At 49.3% G+C, this 14,533-nt stretch overlaps 2 protein-coding genes and 1 long non-coding RNA gene across 5 annotated transcripts in view; 2 read left to right on the top strand and 1 right to left on the bottom strand.

The window, feature by feature from the left end:
- The window catches only part of LOC131483308 (uncharacterized), a 36,641-nt gene extending 25,681 nt beyond the window's left edge, over positions 1 to 10,960 (bottom strand). The window contains exons 1-2 of one of the 2 annotated variants that reach the window (XR_009247614.1): positions 10,891 to 10,960; positions 10,128 to 10,271 (exon numbers count right to left, since the gene is read on the bottom strand). This is a non-coding gene — a long non-coding RNA (uncharacterized LOC131483308). The remainder of the gene's footprint in view (positions 1 to 10,127; positions 10,272 to 10,890) is intronic. The other variant, XR_009247613.1, reaches the window with a different exon arrangement.
- On the top strand, positions 9,408 to 12,090 carry LOC131483304 (speedy protein E4A-like). 2 transcript variants are annotated; one of them, XM_058681186.1, is made up of 5 exons: positions 9,408 to 9,696; positions 10,125 to 10,210; positions 10,887 to 11,064; positions 11,192 to 11,291; positions 12,049 to 12,090. In XM_058681186.1, exons 2-4 carry the CDS (start codon positions 10,137 to 10,139, stop codon positions 11,249 to 11,251), a joined length of 312 nt encoding a protein of 103 aa, XP_058537169.1. In that variant the 5' UTR covers positions 9,408 to 9,696; positions 10,125 to 10,136; the 3' UTR covers positions 11,252 to 11,291; positions 12,049 to 12,090. The 2 variants fall into 2 exon arrangements, with proteins under 2 accessions (XP_058537169.1, XP_058537168.1); XM_058681185.1 differs by lacking the exon at positions 12,049 to 12,090 and having other exon boundaries at positions 11,192 to 11,338.
- A 517-nt stretch (positions 12,091 to 12,607) lies between these two features.
- LOC131483296 (T-complex protein 1 subunit theta-like) lies at positions 12,608 to 14,302 on the top strand. Its single transcript, XM_058681164.1, is given in 3 exon segments — positions 12,608 to 13,166; positions 13,169 to 13,582; positions 13,585 to 14,302. Coding segments are annotated over 3 exon segments (1,638 nt in total). The 3' UTR covers positions 14,250 to 14,302.
- The last annotated feature ends 231 nt before the right edge of the window (positions 14,303 to 14,533 follow it).

Raw genomic sequence — 14,533 nt, 5'->3', positions numbered from 1 at the left:
CAAGAACCACAATAAGTTGCATTCCAGACCAGACCAGGCAAAGGTACCCAGCAACATCTATTTGCCACAGGTTGGTGGCAGATTAGTGTACTGAACCAGTACACATCACCCACTGCTGAATCTGAGAACCAGGACAGAGTGTGGGTCAGGCCAGATTTGGTCACAACACATACCAGTACACATTACTGCTGGGATTGGGTGCCTACCTGGCTGGGCTAGACTGGAACCCTCCCTCACCAGCTGGAATGGGGGCTGGGCCCGGCTGGGCCCGGCTACAGCACACACTGGAAATGCCAAGGCAAGGTGGGCTATGCCACACTAGACTGCAATACCCAATCAGCACACGTGAGAACCGGGGGAGGTGGGGGCAAAGCTGTGTCAGGGAAAGTGGATGGCTCCCCTGCTGGACCGCCATGTCCCACTGGAAGAGCGTGAGTTGGGATGGAGGCACACCAAATCAGGCAAGGCTACAACACCTGTGCGCCTCATGGAAGCCAGATCAGGGAAGAGCCAGGCTGGGCTGACTGTCCCTACTGGTGCACACATGAAGCAGAATGGCTGAGGGTTGCTTGGGCTTTGCCACAGCTTCAGATGGCAGATGCTGGCACTGGGGGCTAATTCTGTCAGGCTCAACTGCAGAACCACCTGGAAAGTGCATGATCCAGGAGTGGGCCCAGGAGGGAAATAGTGGGCACCTCCCTCTTGGGTTACCACTCCCACTAGAAAACCAGTCCTGAAAACCAGGACTGGGGCAGACCTGGCGGGACAGAACATCACCTCCCAGGATGGGTGTGGGCTGGACAGTGGGGCTGGTTGGCTTGAACGATGCTTCAATGCCCACCAACATGCATGAGAGTTGAATGGGAGGTGGGACAGGCTGGACCAGTTTGCTGTACATACGGGCAAGCATGGGCACCAGGGCAGGGGATGGGCCTGGTGGGGGTTATTGTGGGTTGCTATGACTAGGCTGCAGCTCCCAATGGTTTTTTTGCCTGAGGGCCGAGTGTGTGGTGGGCAGAATCAGGATGCACTGCAACACCCTTTTGTGTTGGAAATGCAAATGGAACTGACCCAGCAATTGCAACCACCAGCATATGCTCAAGCTGACTGGGGTGACGAACTGTGCCAGACCCTGCACTGGCATGCACACACAAGAATCTGTTCTGGGATCACCTCACATGAAGTTCCGCTGGGGATCCCTCCAACTGAACTGCTGATCTCAGAAGCCCAACCATGAAGAGAAGGTGACTGGGGTGACGAACTGTGCCAGACCCTGCACTGGCATGCACACACAAGAATCTGTTCTGGGATCACCTCACATGAAGTTCCGCTGGGGATCCCTCCAACTGAACTGCTGATCTCAGAAGCCCAACCATGAAGAGAAGTGTAGGTTCCAAGCTCTGTTCAAGGAGTCAAAGTGTCAAAGCTGAGCCTCCTCAGAGGCTCAGACGGAGCAGTGGACAGCATTTCCAGGTGCACGTGGAAGATATGACAGTCCATCAGAAACAGCAGAGGACACTTGGTACCACAACAGAGGACAGAAGACAGAACAAAGCATTCAACAATCCCACCATGTGTTGCCAATGAAAACCTAACCAAATGGAGACTCTAAGGTGGACTAAGTCAACCAGTGGATTCTGGAGAGATTCCATCATGCTTGTAATGCTGAGAGTGGCAGGAATTCTAAACAGTTGAGCTACCAGAACGTCTTGAGCAGGAACCTCAGAGCATGCCCCGAGTCGGGGACTTGGGATGGGGTGGGAGGCTGGGTGGGGCTTCTCCCTTTATTTCCCTTCTTCAAACAGGTACAGAAAAAAGAAAATATGGAAACAATGGTCTTACCCAATTTCCTGTAGCCCCTGACCGTATGTGCCCTAAACAACTATGGAAATGTATCAAACTTAAAAAAACAAAACAAAACAAAACAAAACCAAAAACAAAAACGGGGAGAATCAAGATGGTGGAATAGGGTAAGGACATGTTTAAAAAGACGGAGAAACATTTAATCAGGATGAAGCCGAGAGGACATATTCCAGGAAATAGGAAGGACAGAACAGCAGCAGAGGGGTACCTGGAAACTGACAGACACAGGAAAGCAGTGGTGTTGCAGTGACTGATACTCTAGTGGCTTTCTTTGTTTTCTGTTTTTTTTTTTTTTTTTTTTTATTCATTAATTACATTGTATTATGTGACACAGTTTCATCGGTACTGGGATTCTCCCCACACCCTCCCCACACCCTCCCCCCCCATCGTGGATTACTCCACCTTGTTGCATAACCACCGTTCAAGTACAGTTGAGATTCCCTCTTTGCAAGCATATACTAAACACAGAGTCCAGCATCTTGCAGTCCAGTCAAGTTCCTCGGCTGTGGCTTTCAGCTAACAGCGATCTGAACTCCACCAGCAGCCAGAACTCCACCAGCAACCAGGTGGGAAGGGACTTTGACTGGGAGATTGGGAGGTAATCCAGACAAAGAACTGTCCATCCTGCGGGACCGTTTGATTTGACCAGGAGCAGAGACAGAGCAGCAGATCCCAGATGGACAGTGCGAGAACAGGGTGGATTTCACAGGCCAGTCAGACCCCTAGAGCCTAACTGGGAGCCATTTTGCGTAATTAGGCAAAGGTAAGGGAAAGGACTGAGAATAAACTGAGCTGGGAGCGAACTCATTTCTGACTCCGTGAACTGCAGCAACATGGCATTCTACAGGTTCCACCCAAGACAGGTCTGGGTAGCACTCAGATCTGACGGCCAGCAGATCAAGAACTCTAGTAGTGGTACGTCAGGTGCCATTTTGTACACTGTGGCAATAGCTTTAAGACTGCAGGGACAACAGTGAACTGCTCATGTGCTGAGCTTGCGAGAACTCACTGAGGTCTGTGGATAGCACTGGTCCCACAGGAAAATAATACCGACTGTGGCACCGTACGGGTCAAAATAGGTCCGTCTGGCACCCAGACCTAATGTCCAACTTGTTCCAACAAGATCAGTGCCACCAACAACCTAACTAGATAGGATACCTGGTGTCTCGCTAATCCTGATACTTGCTTCAACCGGAAGTGGGAGAAAGTTTTCAGAGACACGGTGCAGCCTCAGCACGGTATCACAGGAGGTGGAGAGTGGTGAGCCAGGAGCCGGACTATGGAGACCACGGTGGAAATCTAACAGAAGGACCCAGACCTGGAACTTGCTGGAGGGAGTGGCACAATTGGCTGCAAGCAAAGAGTGGTGGACCAACGGCAATAAGTGAAATTGCATTGTAGACCTGTGGGTGACACAGCTTAGAAACCTGCCCCAAGCAGAAGACTCTGCTAACCAGAAGTACAATGACTAAGCAAAATAAGAGACAAAGGCACAATGAATATTACCGAAAACTCCCCTGCAAAGGAGCAAAATCCTATGCCAATCTCAGAGTTAACTGAGGAAGACATCGAGAAAATGGGGCACACACAATTCATAAAACTCATTTGAAAGCTTCTGATCAACAATGAGAAGCACATACAAGAGTTCAAAGAATTTCCGGAAGCAATAAAGCAAATCAAGGCTGATATATCAGAAATTAAGAACACAGTAGAGCACATTAAAAGTACAGTGGAGAGTCTCCAAAATAGAATCAAGCAAGCAGAAGAAAGAATCTCAGAACTGGAAGATATTTACTGTCGTCAGGGGAAAGCAAACAAAAAGCTGGAAGCAGAGCTGGATCAGGCCAAAAAATGTATTCAAGAATTGAAAGACACTATTAAGAGGCCAAATAGAAGAGTTATGGGAGTCCCAGAAGGTGCAGAAAGAGAAGTTGAGTTTGCAAATGTATTTAATGAAATCATAAAGGAAAATTTCCCTAATCTGGGGAAAGAATTGGGAAACAACATCCAGGAGGGGCACAGAACTCCCAACAGGCTTGATCAAAAGCGATCTTCACGAAGACACATGATCTTCAAGTTCTCTTCAACTGAACATAAGGAAAAGATCCTTAAATGTGCACATGAAAAAAATCAATTAACATATAAAGGAATGCCAATTAAACTCACAGGAAACCGTACAGGCCAGAAGAGAATGGAGTGACATGTTCCAGATTCTAAAAGAAAAAAATTGCCGGCCCAGGATAGCATATCCAGCAAAGCTTTCTTTTGTCTTGGAAAATGAAATAAAATTCTTCCACAGTAAAGAAAAGTTAAAAGAATTTGCCTCTTCCAAACCTGCCCTTCAAGATCTTCTCTTCAGAGAAGAGGAATAGCACCCAACAAAACCAAAGGCAAATGTGAAGCACATCCCAGTAAAATGACAACAGAAGACTAAACCAATGAACAACCCATTCCTAAAATGACAGGACCAAAGTACCATCCATACATATTAACCCTGAATGTAAATGGCTTAAGCTTAATCAAACTGACTCATAGATTAGTACACTGGATTCAAAAACAAAACCCATCTATTTATTGTCTAGAAGAGACACGTTTCATCAACAGAAATCAGCGGAAACTATATTGCACGGGTTTTGTTGTTTTCTGTTAGTTTCATCTCTTCAAAACACTTTCTTCTGATTAAATCATTCAGTGACTCGTAGATCTGACAGTAGCATCATTTTCTGCAAGAAGGTTCTTGATTTTCATTTCTTCAGCTACACGTTAGTCATTTAGTAGCATGTTATTTAACTTCATGGTGTTGTTAATTTCTTTTTTCTCCTGGATGTTGATTTTGTTTTGTGGTTTTTCATTGAAGGGGATATATAGTAGCTGTGTAATGGAGACTGTCATATCTAGTAACATGTCATTTAACTTCAAGGCATTGTAAATTTCTATTTTTCATTCCTGTTGATGATTTTGTATTGTGACTTTCAGGGGATGTACAGTAGTTGTGAAATGGAGACTAACATCCAGATGTGAGGATACAATGTAGTATGCATTTCTACCTCCAGACAAAGATGGACTTACAAAGAAACTGTTCACTATATCTTGACAAGAGGATGCTGGACTCTCCGCCATTATCCATGCCGGCAATGATGGACATATGACTGTGTATGAAGAACTATATTTTAGTAAAGATATAGAGGAACTAGGTGGCGGGGGGAAATTGGGGAGGGGACAAGGGAAATGCCAGGAGCCTATGGAATTGTATCATAAGAAGAAAATAATAATAATAAAATGTAAAACACAAACAAACAAACAAAACAACCAGGGTAGGCGTATGACACACTGAGTTAGGTCTCTGCACTCGCTGAAACACACAAGAGCTCTCTCTGGGAGCAGGACATTCTAGGTCAGTGCATAGCACACACTGGGAGCAGGACAACCTGCATTGCACTTGGAGCTAAACTGTGGCAACAACTCCACAGTCCCTGTGTGATGAACAGAATTACTGGTGGCATCTCCCGATGGGGGCGGGTGTAGCACTTAGCTTCAGAAAGTGGAAGCCTTGGGAGAAATAAGATCTGGTGGAATAAGGCCTTGCAGGACACATTTCAGCACACAGAAAAATGTTAGCCTGTGTGAAGCACCAAGGCCACATTCCAGGAACTAGGAGAGGACAGAATGACAGCAGAGGGGCACCTGGAGACTGACAGACACAGGAAAGCAGCAGACAAAACGCTGTGGTGTTGCAGGGACCAGTACCCCAGCGGCATTCAGCAAGTGGCGATCTGCATGGCACTGGCAGTCAGAACCCCACCAGCAACAAGGTGGCAAGGGGCGTTCACCAGAAGCCTAGGAGGAGAACGGCTATGTGTTGTGACCAAACCTGGCCTGATCCACACTCTGTTCTGCTGCTCAGATTCGCAAGTGGGTGATGTGTACTGGTTCACTACCCAACTTTTCATCCTACAGATACAGAATACACTTTTGGTTTTCATCAGTGAATGGAACGTTCTCAGACACTGACCATGTTTAGGCCACAAATCAAGCCTCAGCAAAAATGTTCAAAAATCAAAATTGTACCATGCATCATGGAGTGAGCTAGAGACCAAGCAATCAAAACAGCCAAGAAGACTTGCAAACACATGCATTCTGAATAATCCATTACTACATGAGCACTGGATTAGAGAGGAAATCAAAGGGGAGATTTAAACATTGCTTGAAACCAAAGAAGGCATCCACACAACAGATCAAAACTTAGGAGACACAATCAAGCCAGTGTGAAGAGGAAAACTCATCTCAATCCATGCTTACATTCAGAAACTCGAAAAGCATCAAGTAAATCCACTATCCTCACAGGTGAGAAACTAGACCAACATCAGCAAGCAATCCCAAGATCACTACGCAAAAAGAAATCATCAAAACGAGGGAGGAAATAAACCAAATAGACACCAAGAGCACGGTTCATCAGATCAATGAATCAAAGAGCTGGTTCTCTGAGAAAATCAACAACATACACTCCCCACTAGCACAACGAGTCAAACCAAGGAGGGAGAAGATACACATCAATAGCCTCAGACATCAGAAAGGAAACATAACAACTGATACCTCAGACACACAGAGAATTAGTACGAACGGTGGATTGCTCCACCTTGTTGCATTTCCAAAGTTCAAATTCAGTTGACATTCTTTCATTGGAGGTATTTACCAAGCATAAAGGCCAGCATCTTATTGTCCTCGTAAGTTCAATGGTTTCTTGGTGGGACCATCTCTAGTCTGAAGGTAGAGCCGGCAGAGTATCATCCCAATCAATTAAAAGCCCTGACATAATATTTCCAACCATTTACAACATTGTGGTATTAATTGACATGGTATTGATTAACCAATATGTTAATAGGAAAATGCAGGTTCTCAACCACAACCTGTGACTTCTTCATAGAATTTCAATTTTACTTTATATTCAACCATGTTCTATACACCTTAAAATGGCTTAGATTGCTATTCAGCTGTCTCATGCCTATTTTAATTTTAGTATTTAGCAGTTTATAGCATTGAAGCACGTTTTCGCTGAACCTGGCTGTTTTTCAGGTGGTCTAACTCTATAATTCTAACAGGATATATGTCAACAGTTTAGGTGAGCATGTATAGGAGGGGTGTGCAGAGAAATCTTCCATACCCCAGTGAGGAGTAACTAAACTTTGTGTCCCACCAGTGAGTTATAAGTGCATCCCCACTGACCGTTTCCTGTCTGTTTATAAGCATCTCTTGACAGAGTAAAGGAATAGCACCCACCAAAACCAACAACATCCCAGGAAAAGAACAAAACAAGACTAAATCAATGAACAACCCGTTGCTAAAACGACACGACCAAAATACCACCCATTCCTAGTAACCCTCAATACAAATGGCTGAAACTCATCAAGCAAACATCACAGATTAGCAGACTAGAACTAAAGAAAAGAAAACAAAAACTGAAACACACATCTGTCTCTTGCCAACAGGAGACATATCTCACCAACAAACTATATGAATATAACCAGCGGAAACTCTACCTCATGGATTTTGGAGAAGTGGGTCTCCTCACTTGCTAAGCCTGAGCAGTGGACAGCATGCCCAGATGCACTTGGGCCATAGGGCAGCTCACCGAGGTCTGCAGACATTTAGTACCATGTAGACGATGGGAGACGGAACAACTTGGACAACTCTACAAACCAGGATTTAGCATCAAGCCTCTGGGCAAACAGACACTCTAAGGTGGACAATGTCAGTCAGAGGACCTTGGAAGAAGAATTTCCTCATTCTTGCAGAAACAAAACCAACACCATTTCAGAACTATCAAAACCACTTAAGCAGTACCCTCAGAGCCTGATCCACATCTGGGACCTGGGATCATATGGGGTGGCTGTCCTCCATCCCCAGCCACTCATGCGCTTAGGATGCTGGGTATGGCTTCACCTCTTCTTCTTCCCTTTCCCCAAGAACACAGAGAAGAAAATGAACATCAGAAACGATGGTGTCATGCATGTGAGCCTATTCCTCGACCCTTCCCATGGGATAGAGTGGTACACATGGACATGGATCCATCTCAACTACACAATCAACATCAAAATTAAATCATTTTATAAAAATCATTGCAAATGAGCAGGGAGGCCAGAGGCCTGGAGTGTGGTTGTGGACAGTGTGGTCAGAGATGGGGTCCTGGGTCAACCAAACGAATGGTCCACACAGGGTCAAGTGTCAGGCAGGTATGGCAGTTGCTCTTGCGATGATTAGAGCTGGTTGCCAGGTTGGAATAACAGATGACATCAGAGGATTCTGCCCCTCCTGATTGAAGGAGCCACACTCGGTGGCACCTGCCAGCACTGGCTAACTGCATCTTCTCTGAGCTGGGCTTCAGTGTTGACTCCCAGGCTGAGGAAGACACGGTGTGCGCTTGAGCCAGACAGGCTTGATCGGGAAGGACTGTGAGAGATCAGGGTGTGGGTCCGCGACAGGGAGCCAGGGCTTTGAGAAAGACCATGGCCAGCTGTGAAGCGGACTCCCAGATCGAGGACTGTCCCCAAGAGGCGCTGGTGGCTGATGAAGTCCCAGGACCATCAGGTGAGGGGCCCCGAGGGAGTGGGAACTAAGAAGATTGATGGGGAGGAGGAGGGTGGCAGCAGTCCTAGGGAGCTGAGGACAAGTGTGATGGCAAAGAAGGCCTCGGGGTCCGGGATTGGAGGAGAGGCCTGGAGGAGGGGACCAGGATGCCCACTAGGACACAACCCCAGGGAGCTAGGCATGGCAGTGCGGGGACCGAGAAACCAGTGGTAGTCCTGGCTTTCTGAGGAAGAGGAGTAGACAGGCTGGGCGATGTTGGGTGTTGGGGGTGGTGGCAAGTGTGCCATGTGTCAAGGAGCAGGCGGCCTCAGGAGCAGGCCCCAGGCTGGGGCTGGGGAGCATGGCCGGCTTCAGTTACTCTGTGGGGACCAAACTACAGACGGCCCATCACGACACAGCCAATTCCTTCCCACAGCCCCACGCATGGACACCAGCTCCGAACCCCAGAGTTCTGCCTGCAGCAGAAAGAGGCCTTGGTCCTCAGCCTTCTCAAACTCGGGGTCGGACTCAGACATGGAGGTTTTATCTGAGATGCAGGGCACCTGGCCTCGGGGCTGCAGGGCGAGCTGGCCCCGTAGCTCCAGCCAGAGGCGCAGACAAAGCACAGAGCCCATGAAGAGCTGGGCTGTGGAGTGGCTTCTCGGGCTGAAGATGACGCTGAAGAAGCAGCGTGTGTCCACGGTGCTGCCTGAGCACCACAAGGTCTTCAACAGGTTGCTCGGTAGGGGATGAGATGGGGTGATGGGTGGGGTCATTGGGTGGGTAGGGAGAGGTCCTGGAGGACCAGGATGGAGCCTTCAGTGTATAGTGAGAGAGACTGGGGGCCTAGGGATAGCCCTGGATCTGCCATGCTCTCTGACACACGTCGGCTCTTGCTGCCCATGCCCACCAGTGGGGCTGGGGGGATGCCAGGGTCACTGTTATGCCGGGGTGTCTCCCACTGATCACCCCATGAGACTTAAGTAGGGCTCAATGGCACATGGGCAGCCACTGGCATGTGCCCAGGCCCAGCACACACATCCATGCTGGACCAAGCCCTTCCTCTGTGGCAGCCACAGCCCCTTCCCTGTCACCCACATGGGCCCAGCCTCTGCATGGCTGCTGGAGCCTTGGCTCTGACCTGAGACTTCCCCAGAAGAGGCCAGGGCCCGCCTGCTTCTCAGCCTAACACACTGGCCCTTTTTCCCAGAGGATCCCGTGGTCAAGCGGTTCCTGGCCTGGGACAAGCAGCTGAGTGTATCTGACAAGGTGAGTGGGCCCAACACATGCGGACAGATTGGGTTAGGGACACACGGCATAGCACCCCTGCAGTCATCTGCCCCTGCACGTGCCTCCACCCAGCACGCACACACAGTGCCTGCCCTTTCCTGACGGGCCCTGCATGTGTGACAGAGCCTGTGGCAGCTCTGCTCCCCACCGAGACTGCTGCCTCTGTGCCAGGCCCCAAGTCAGGCCAGCCCGGATGTTGCAACTCTGGTGGGCGTCCCTGATGATCTGGGTCCACGTCCCCTGCTTCCTGCTCCTCCAGAGCCCTGGGAACCCCAGCTGCCCTCACACAGACCCCTGGAAGTTGGAAGGCTGCACTGGGTGGCAAAAGCCCACAGCCCCAATCCCCAACACCCTGTCCTGATTCTTGTCAACTCAGGACTCATGTCGGGCTCCCCTCTCTCCCTCAGTACCTGCTGGCCATGGTCGTCGCCTACCTCAGCAGAGCCGGCCTCTTCTCCTGGCAGTACAGGCGCATCCATTTCTTCATAGCTCTGTGAGTATTCTGCTTCCCGACTCTCTGCCCTGGCCCCTGTGGGCCTGAGTCCTCCGAACACCTGCAACAGCAGAGTCAGCTCCAACACCACACCCTATCTCTGCTTCTCTGGCCTCCCAGCGCTGCTGCCCAGCCGGCTTCCGGGGCCACACTTTCTTATCCCTGACCTGCTGGGCCCAGGCCCGTGGGGCAGGGTCATGTCACAGTGCCCACAGGCTCTTACAGGCTTGGCCCTACTTTGCACATCTCTAGGCATCCATGTGGCACTGAGTGTAAGATGACAGCTCAGCTTCTGCCTTTTTTGGCACATCGTTCACTCAGTACAAGGCCTTGGCTGCTACATGCCATGGGCCAGAGAGTGTGACAGGGAATGTGGAGCTACAAGCTGCATGTTGAAGGAGTGCATGGGAGTGCATGGACACGGTGTGTCTGCACTAGGGTGCATGTCTGCGCAGTTGGGGAGGTGTGTGCACCTACATCACGGTGAAGGGGTGGGGAGGACAGGGATGCAATGCCCAGGGCGCAGGTGGGAGGCATTCTCTGCCAGTTCATGTCCAGCTAAAGGTGCAGGCAGAGCACCCCCCCACAGTGTTCCCTCAGGCTCTCCTCCAGAAGCTGAGCTTGGCCACAGGCCTTTCTGCAGGGCCCGTGCTGAGAGATGGGCTTTCTTCCACAGCTACCTCGCCAACGACATGGAGGAGGACGAAGAGGACGACGAGCCACCCAAGCAGGCCATCTTCTCCTTCCTCTATGGCAGGAACTACGCCCAGCGGCCCTTCTTCCACAAACTGCGCCTGCAGTTCATGCGCTGCATGGGCTGGAAGGCCAGGGTCACCCTGGAGGAGTGTGAGGAGGTAGGTGGGTGAGGCTGTGGCGGCTTGAGCAGGGCCCAGGAGCCGGGCTGCAGGGCCCGGGCTTGGGATGTGGGGACAGATCAGAAGGGCCAGGGAGGAGCCTCTGAGGGAGCGTTTGTCTTTCCAGATCCAAGCCTATGACCCAGAGCTCTGGGTGTGGGGGCGAGACCGGGCCCTCCTTTGCTAAGCGGCTGCACTGAGACCAGTGGGCACCGGCCAGAGGGCAGGTACGTGCAGGTCCTTGAGGTGGGCTGGCAGAGGGCTGTGTCCAGTCTGCGAGATCTGGGGGCCCCTTGAGCTGCACTCCCTTTGGTCATCCCCACCTTTCTAAAACCTTGTCCACATCCACACTGCGAGATCATTACATGGGACTGTGTGCACGTCCAAACCTGCCACTCAATTCTGCCGTGCTCTGCAGTCACCCACAGTCACTTTCCAACACCCCTCACCAGGTTGGCCACACCAGCATCAACACTGCCCCCTCACTCCCACCTCTGCCGCCTTGGCCCCTCCTGCAAGGTTCCACCCCAGCAACACCTCCAGCATGGCCACTGGATCTGCACACTTTTGTGGCAAGTGCACATGTGGGACATGCATGCATGAGTCTCCTTGTGGGTGGGGAGGGCACCAGCTAAACATCTCTATCTACTTTCCAAGTGTTGCTATGCTCATGGAATTTGCCAGAACGCTGGAAGGGTAAGCACTGGAACATCCCACCACGTCAGGGATGTGGGCTGGGCAAGGACGCACCTTGAGCCGTGAGCTGAGTGGTGAGGGTCCGGGATTGGGCATGGACTCTCCTGCTGGCGAGTGGCCCCACCTCAGGCCCAGAGCCAGGGACTCCCACGGACAGGCCCAGGATGGCTGAGGACCAGAGTTCAGGACCAAGGGCCAGGGCACCAGGGAGCCTGTCCCCCAGCCCACCCGTGCATGGGGACACAACTGGCTGCGAGTCACGTCTGACTGGGTCTCTCCTGCTTCCAGGTCGGTGAGCCCAGGGGACACGTTCTTCAGCAGCAGCAGCAGCAGCAGCAACAGCCAAGACACCAAGGGCCACTGCGAGATGGCGGAGAGGCCTGCTGGGTGACAACCCAGACTCTTTTACATCAGCATCCCCACCATGAACTCCTGGTAGCTGTGGGCACTCCCAGGGCTGTGCGGTGGGACAGGCATCCTATCCAGTTCCATCTGGCCTGAGACTCCAACAAATTGGCACAATTGATCTCCTCCCCTGAGACAGCAGCTGCAGCCCTACCCATTTATTTATTTCATGAGTTCGTTTTCATCTGTCTGGTCCCCACGGTCGAAAACCATCAGAAGGGACCAGCATTTGAACTCATCATGGGGATGAATTGCACTCCAATTGCATTTCTAATGGAGTGCATATTCTGTAGTTAGCTCTTATATAATGTATACATTTATGATCTATTTTATGAAGAAAATATTTATAAAATCTATTTTTAGAGATAATTAAGTTTATTGCACAGAGTCTTGAAATAGCCACTGTTGACCGAGTGCCTGAACAGTTTGCTGCAGCCTGGTCATGGCGCATCACGTCCCCACAGCTCTGCGCTTTGCCCAGATGCTCAAGGAAGGAGCCAAACATTTCTCAGGATTAGAAGAGGTTGTGTACAGCAACATACAAGCTTGCAAAGAGCTTGCCCACACTCCACGCACTACATATGGACCGGATGGAAAGAACAAAATGGTTATCAACCATCTAGAGAAATTGTTTGTGACAAATGATGCGGCAACTATTTTAAAAGAACTAGAAGTACAGCATCCTGCTGCAAAAATGACTGTGATGGCCTCTCACATGCAAGAGCAAGAGGTGGGAGATGGCACAAACTTCGTTCTTATATTTGCTGGAGCTCTTCTGGAGCTAGCTGAAGAGCTTCTGAGGAACGGGCTATCGGTTTCAGAGGTCATAGAAGGTTACGAGATAGCTTGCAAAAAAGCTCATGAGATCCTTCCTGATTTGGTGTGTTGTTGTGCTAAAAACCTTCGCAATGTCGATGAAGTGTCATCTTTACTTCGTACCTCCATCATGAGTAAACAGTACGGCAATGAAGGGTTTCTGGCCAAGCTCATTGCTCAGGCATGTGCTTTTATCCTGATTCTGGCCATTTCAATGTGGATAACATCAGAGTTTGTAAAACCCCGGGCCCTGGGATCTATTCCTCCTCAGTTTTACATGGCATGGTTTTTAAGAAAGAAACCGAAGGTGATGTAACATCTGTCCAAGACTCAAAAATAGCAGTATACTCTTGTCCTTTTGATGGCCTGATAACAGAAACCAAGGGAACTGTATTGATAAAGACTGCTGAGGAATTGATGCATTTCAGTAAGGGAGAAGAAAATCTCTCGGATACACAAGTCAAAGCTATTGCTGCTGCTGGTGCAAATGTAATAGTGACTGGTGGCAAAGTGGCAGACATGGCTCTTCATTATGCAAAGAAATACAATATTATGTTGGTAAGGCTGAACTCTAAATGGGATTTCAGAAGACTTTGTAAAACATTGGTGCTACGGCTCTTCCCAGATTGACTCCTCCTGGCCTTGAAGAAATGGGGCAGTGTGATAGTGTTTACCTCTCAGCAGTTGGAGACACACAAGTGGTGGTTGTGTGTCATGAAAAGGAAGATGTTGCTATTTCCACCATAGTACTTCGAGGCTCCACGGACAACTTGATGGACGATATAGAAAGAGCAGTAGATGGTGGTGTTAATACTTTCAAAGTTCTGACAAGGGATAAACGTCTTGTACCTGGAGGTGGAGCAACAGAAATTGAATTGGCCAAACAGATCACATCGTATGGAGAGACATGTCCTGGCCTGGAACAGTATGCTATGAAGAAGTTTGCTGAGGCATTCGAAGCTATTCCCCGGGCACTGGCAGAAAACACCGGTGTTAAGGCCAATGAAGTAATCTCTAAACTTTATGCAGTACATCAAGAAGGAAATAAGAATGTTGGATTGGACATTGAGGCAGCAGTTCCTGCTGTAAAGGACATGTTGGAAGCTGGTGTTCTAGATACTTACCTAGGAAAGTACTGGGCTATCAAACTGGCCACAAATGCTGCACTCACTGTGCTTAGAGTGCATCAGATCATCATGGCAAAACCAGCCGGTGGACCCAAGCCTCCTGGGGGGAAGAAAGACTGGGATGATGACCAAAATGATTGAATGGCCTCATTTTGACTGTAGCTCAAGGTTGTATTTGTAGTAGTGCTCTAGCAATTGCCTCATGTTTTCTTAGTTCCTTAGATTAAGTGTTTTGTGTTTCTGTCTTCTTGATGATGTAATAAAAGTGTTACTAGCAAAAAAAAAAAATAGCCACTGTTGTTAAAAATGTTTTTTCTATAGCTTTCTGTTAGCATTTTAATTCTTTTAAATAATTTTTAAAGATTTATTCATTTTATTACAGCCAGATATACACAGAGGAGGAGAGACAGAGAGGAAGATCATCT

The sequence above is a fragment of the Ochotona princeps genome, chromosome 24 (assembly GCF_030435755.1).
Source record: "Ochotona princeps isolate mOchPri1 chromosome 24, mOchPri1.hap1, whole genome shotgun sequence".
In the NCBI taxonomy this organism is placed as follows: Eukaryota; Metazoa; Chordata; class Mammalia; order Lagomorpha; family Ochotonidae; genus Ochotona; species Ochotona princeps.
The sequence above is the reverse complement of the archived record's forward strand: the minus strand, read 5'-3'. Positions and strand labels throughout refer to the sequence as shown.

Coding starts and splice junctions, on each gene's coding strand:
- LOC131483304 (XM_058681186.1), top strand. CDS start 10,137: ATGGTCGTCGCCTACCTCAGCAGAGCCGGCCTCTTCTCCTGGCAGTAC. Junction 10,211..10,886: donor ATCCATTTCTTCATAGCTCT/GTGAGTATTCTG, acceptor TTTCTTCCACAG/CTACCTCGCCAACGACATGG. Junction 11,065..11,191: donor CCCTGGAGGAGTGTGAGGAG/GTAGGTGGGTGA, acceptor TTGTCTTTCCAG/ATCCAAGCCTATGACCCAGA.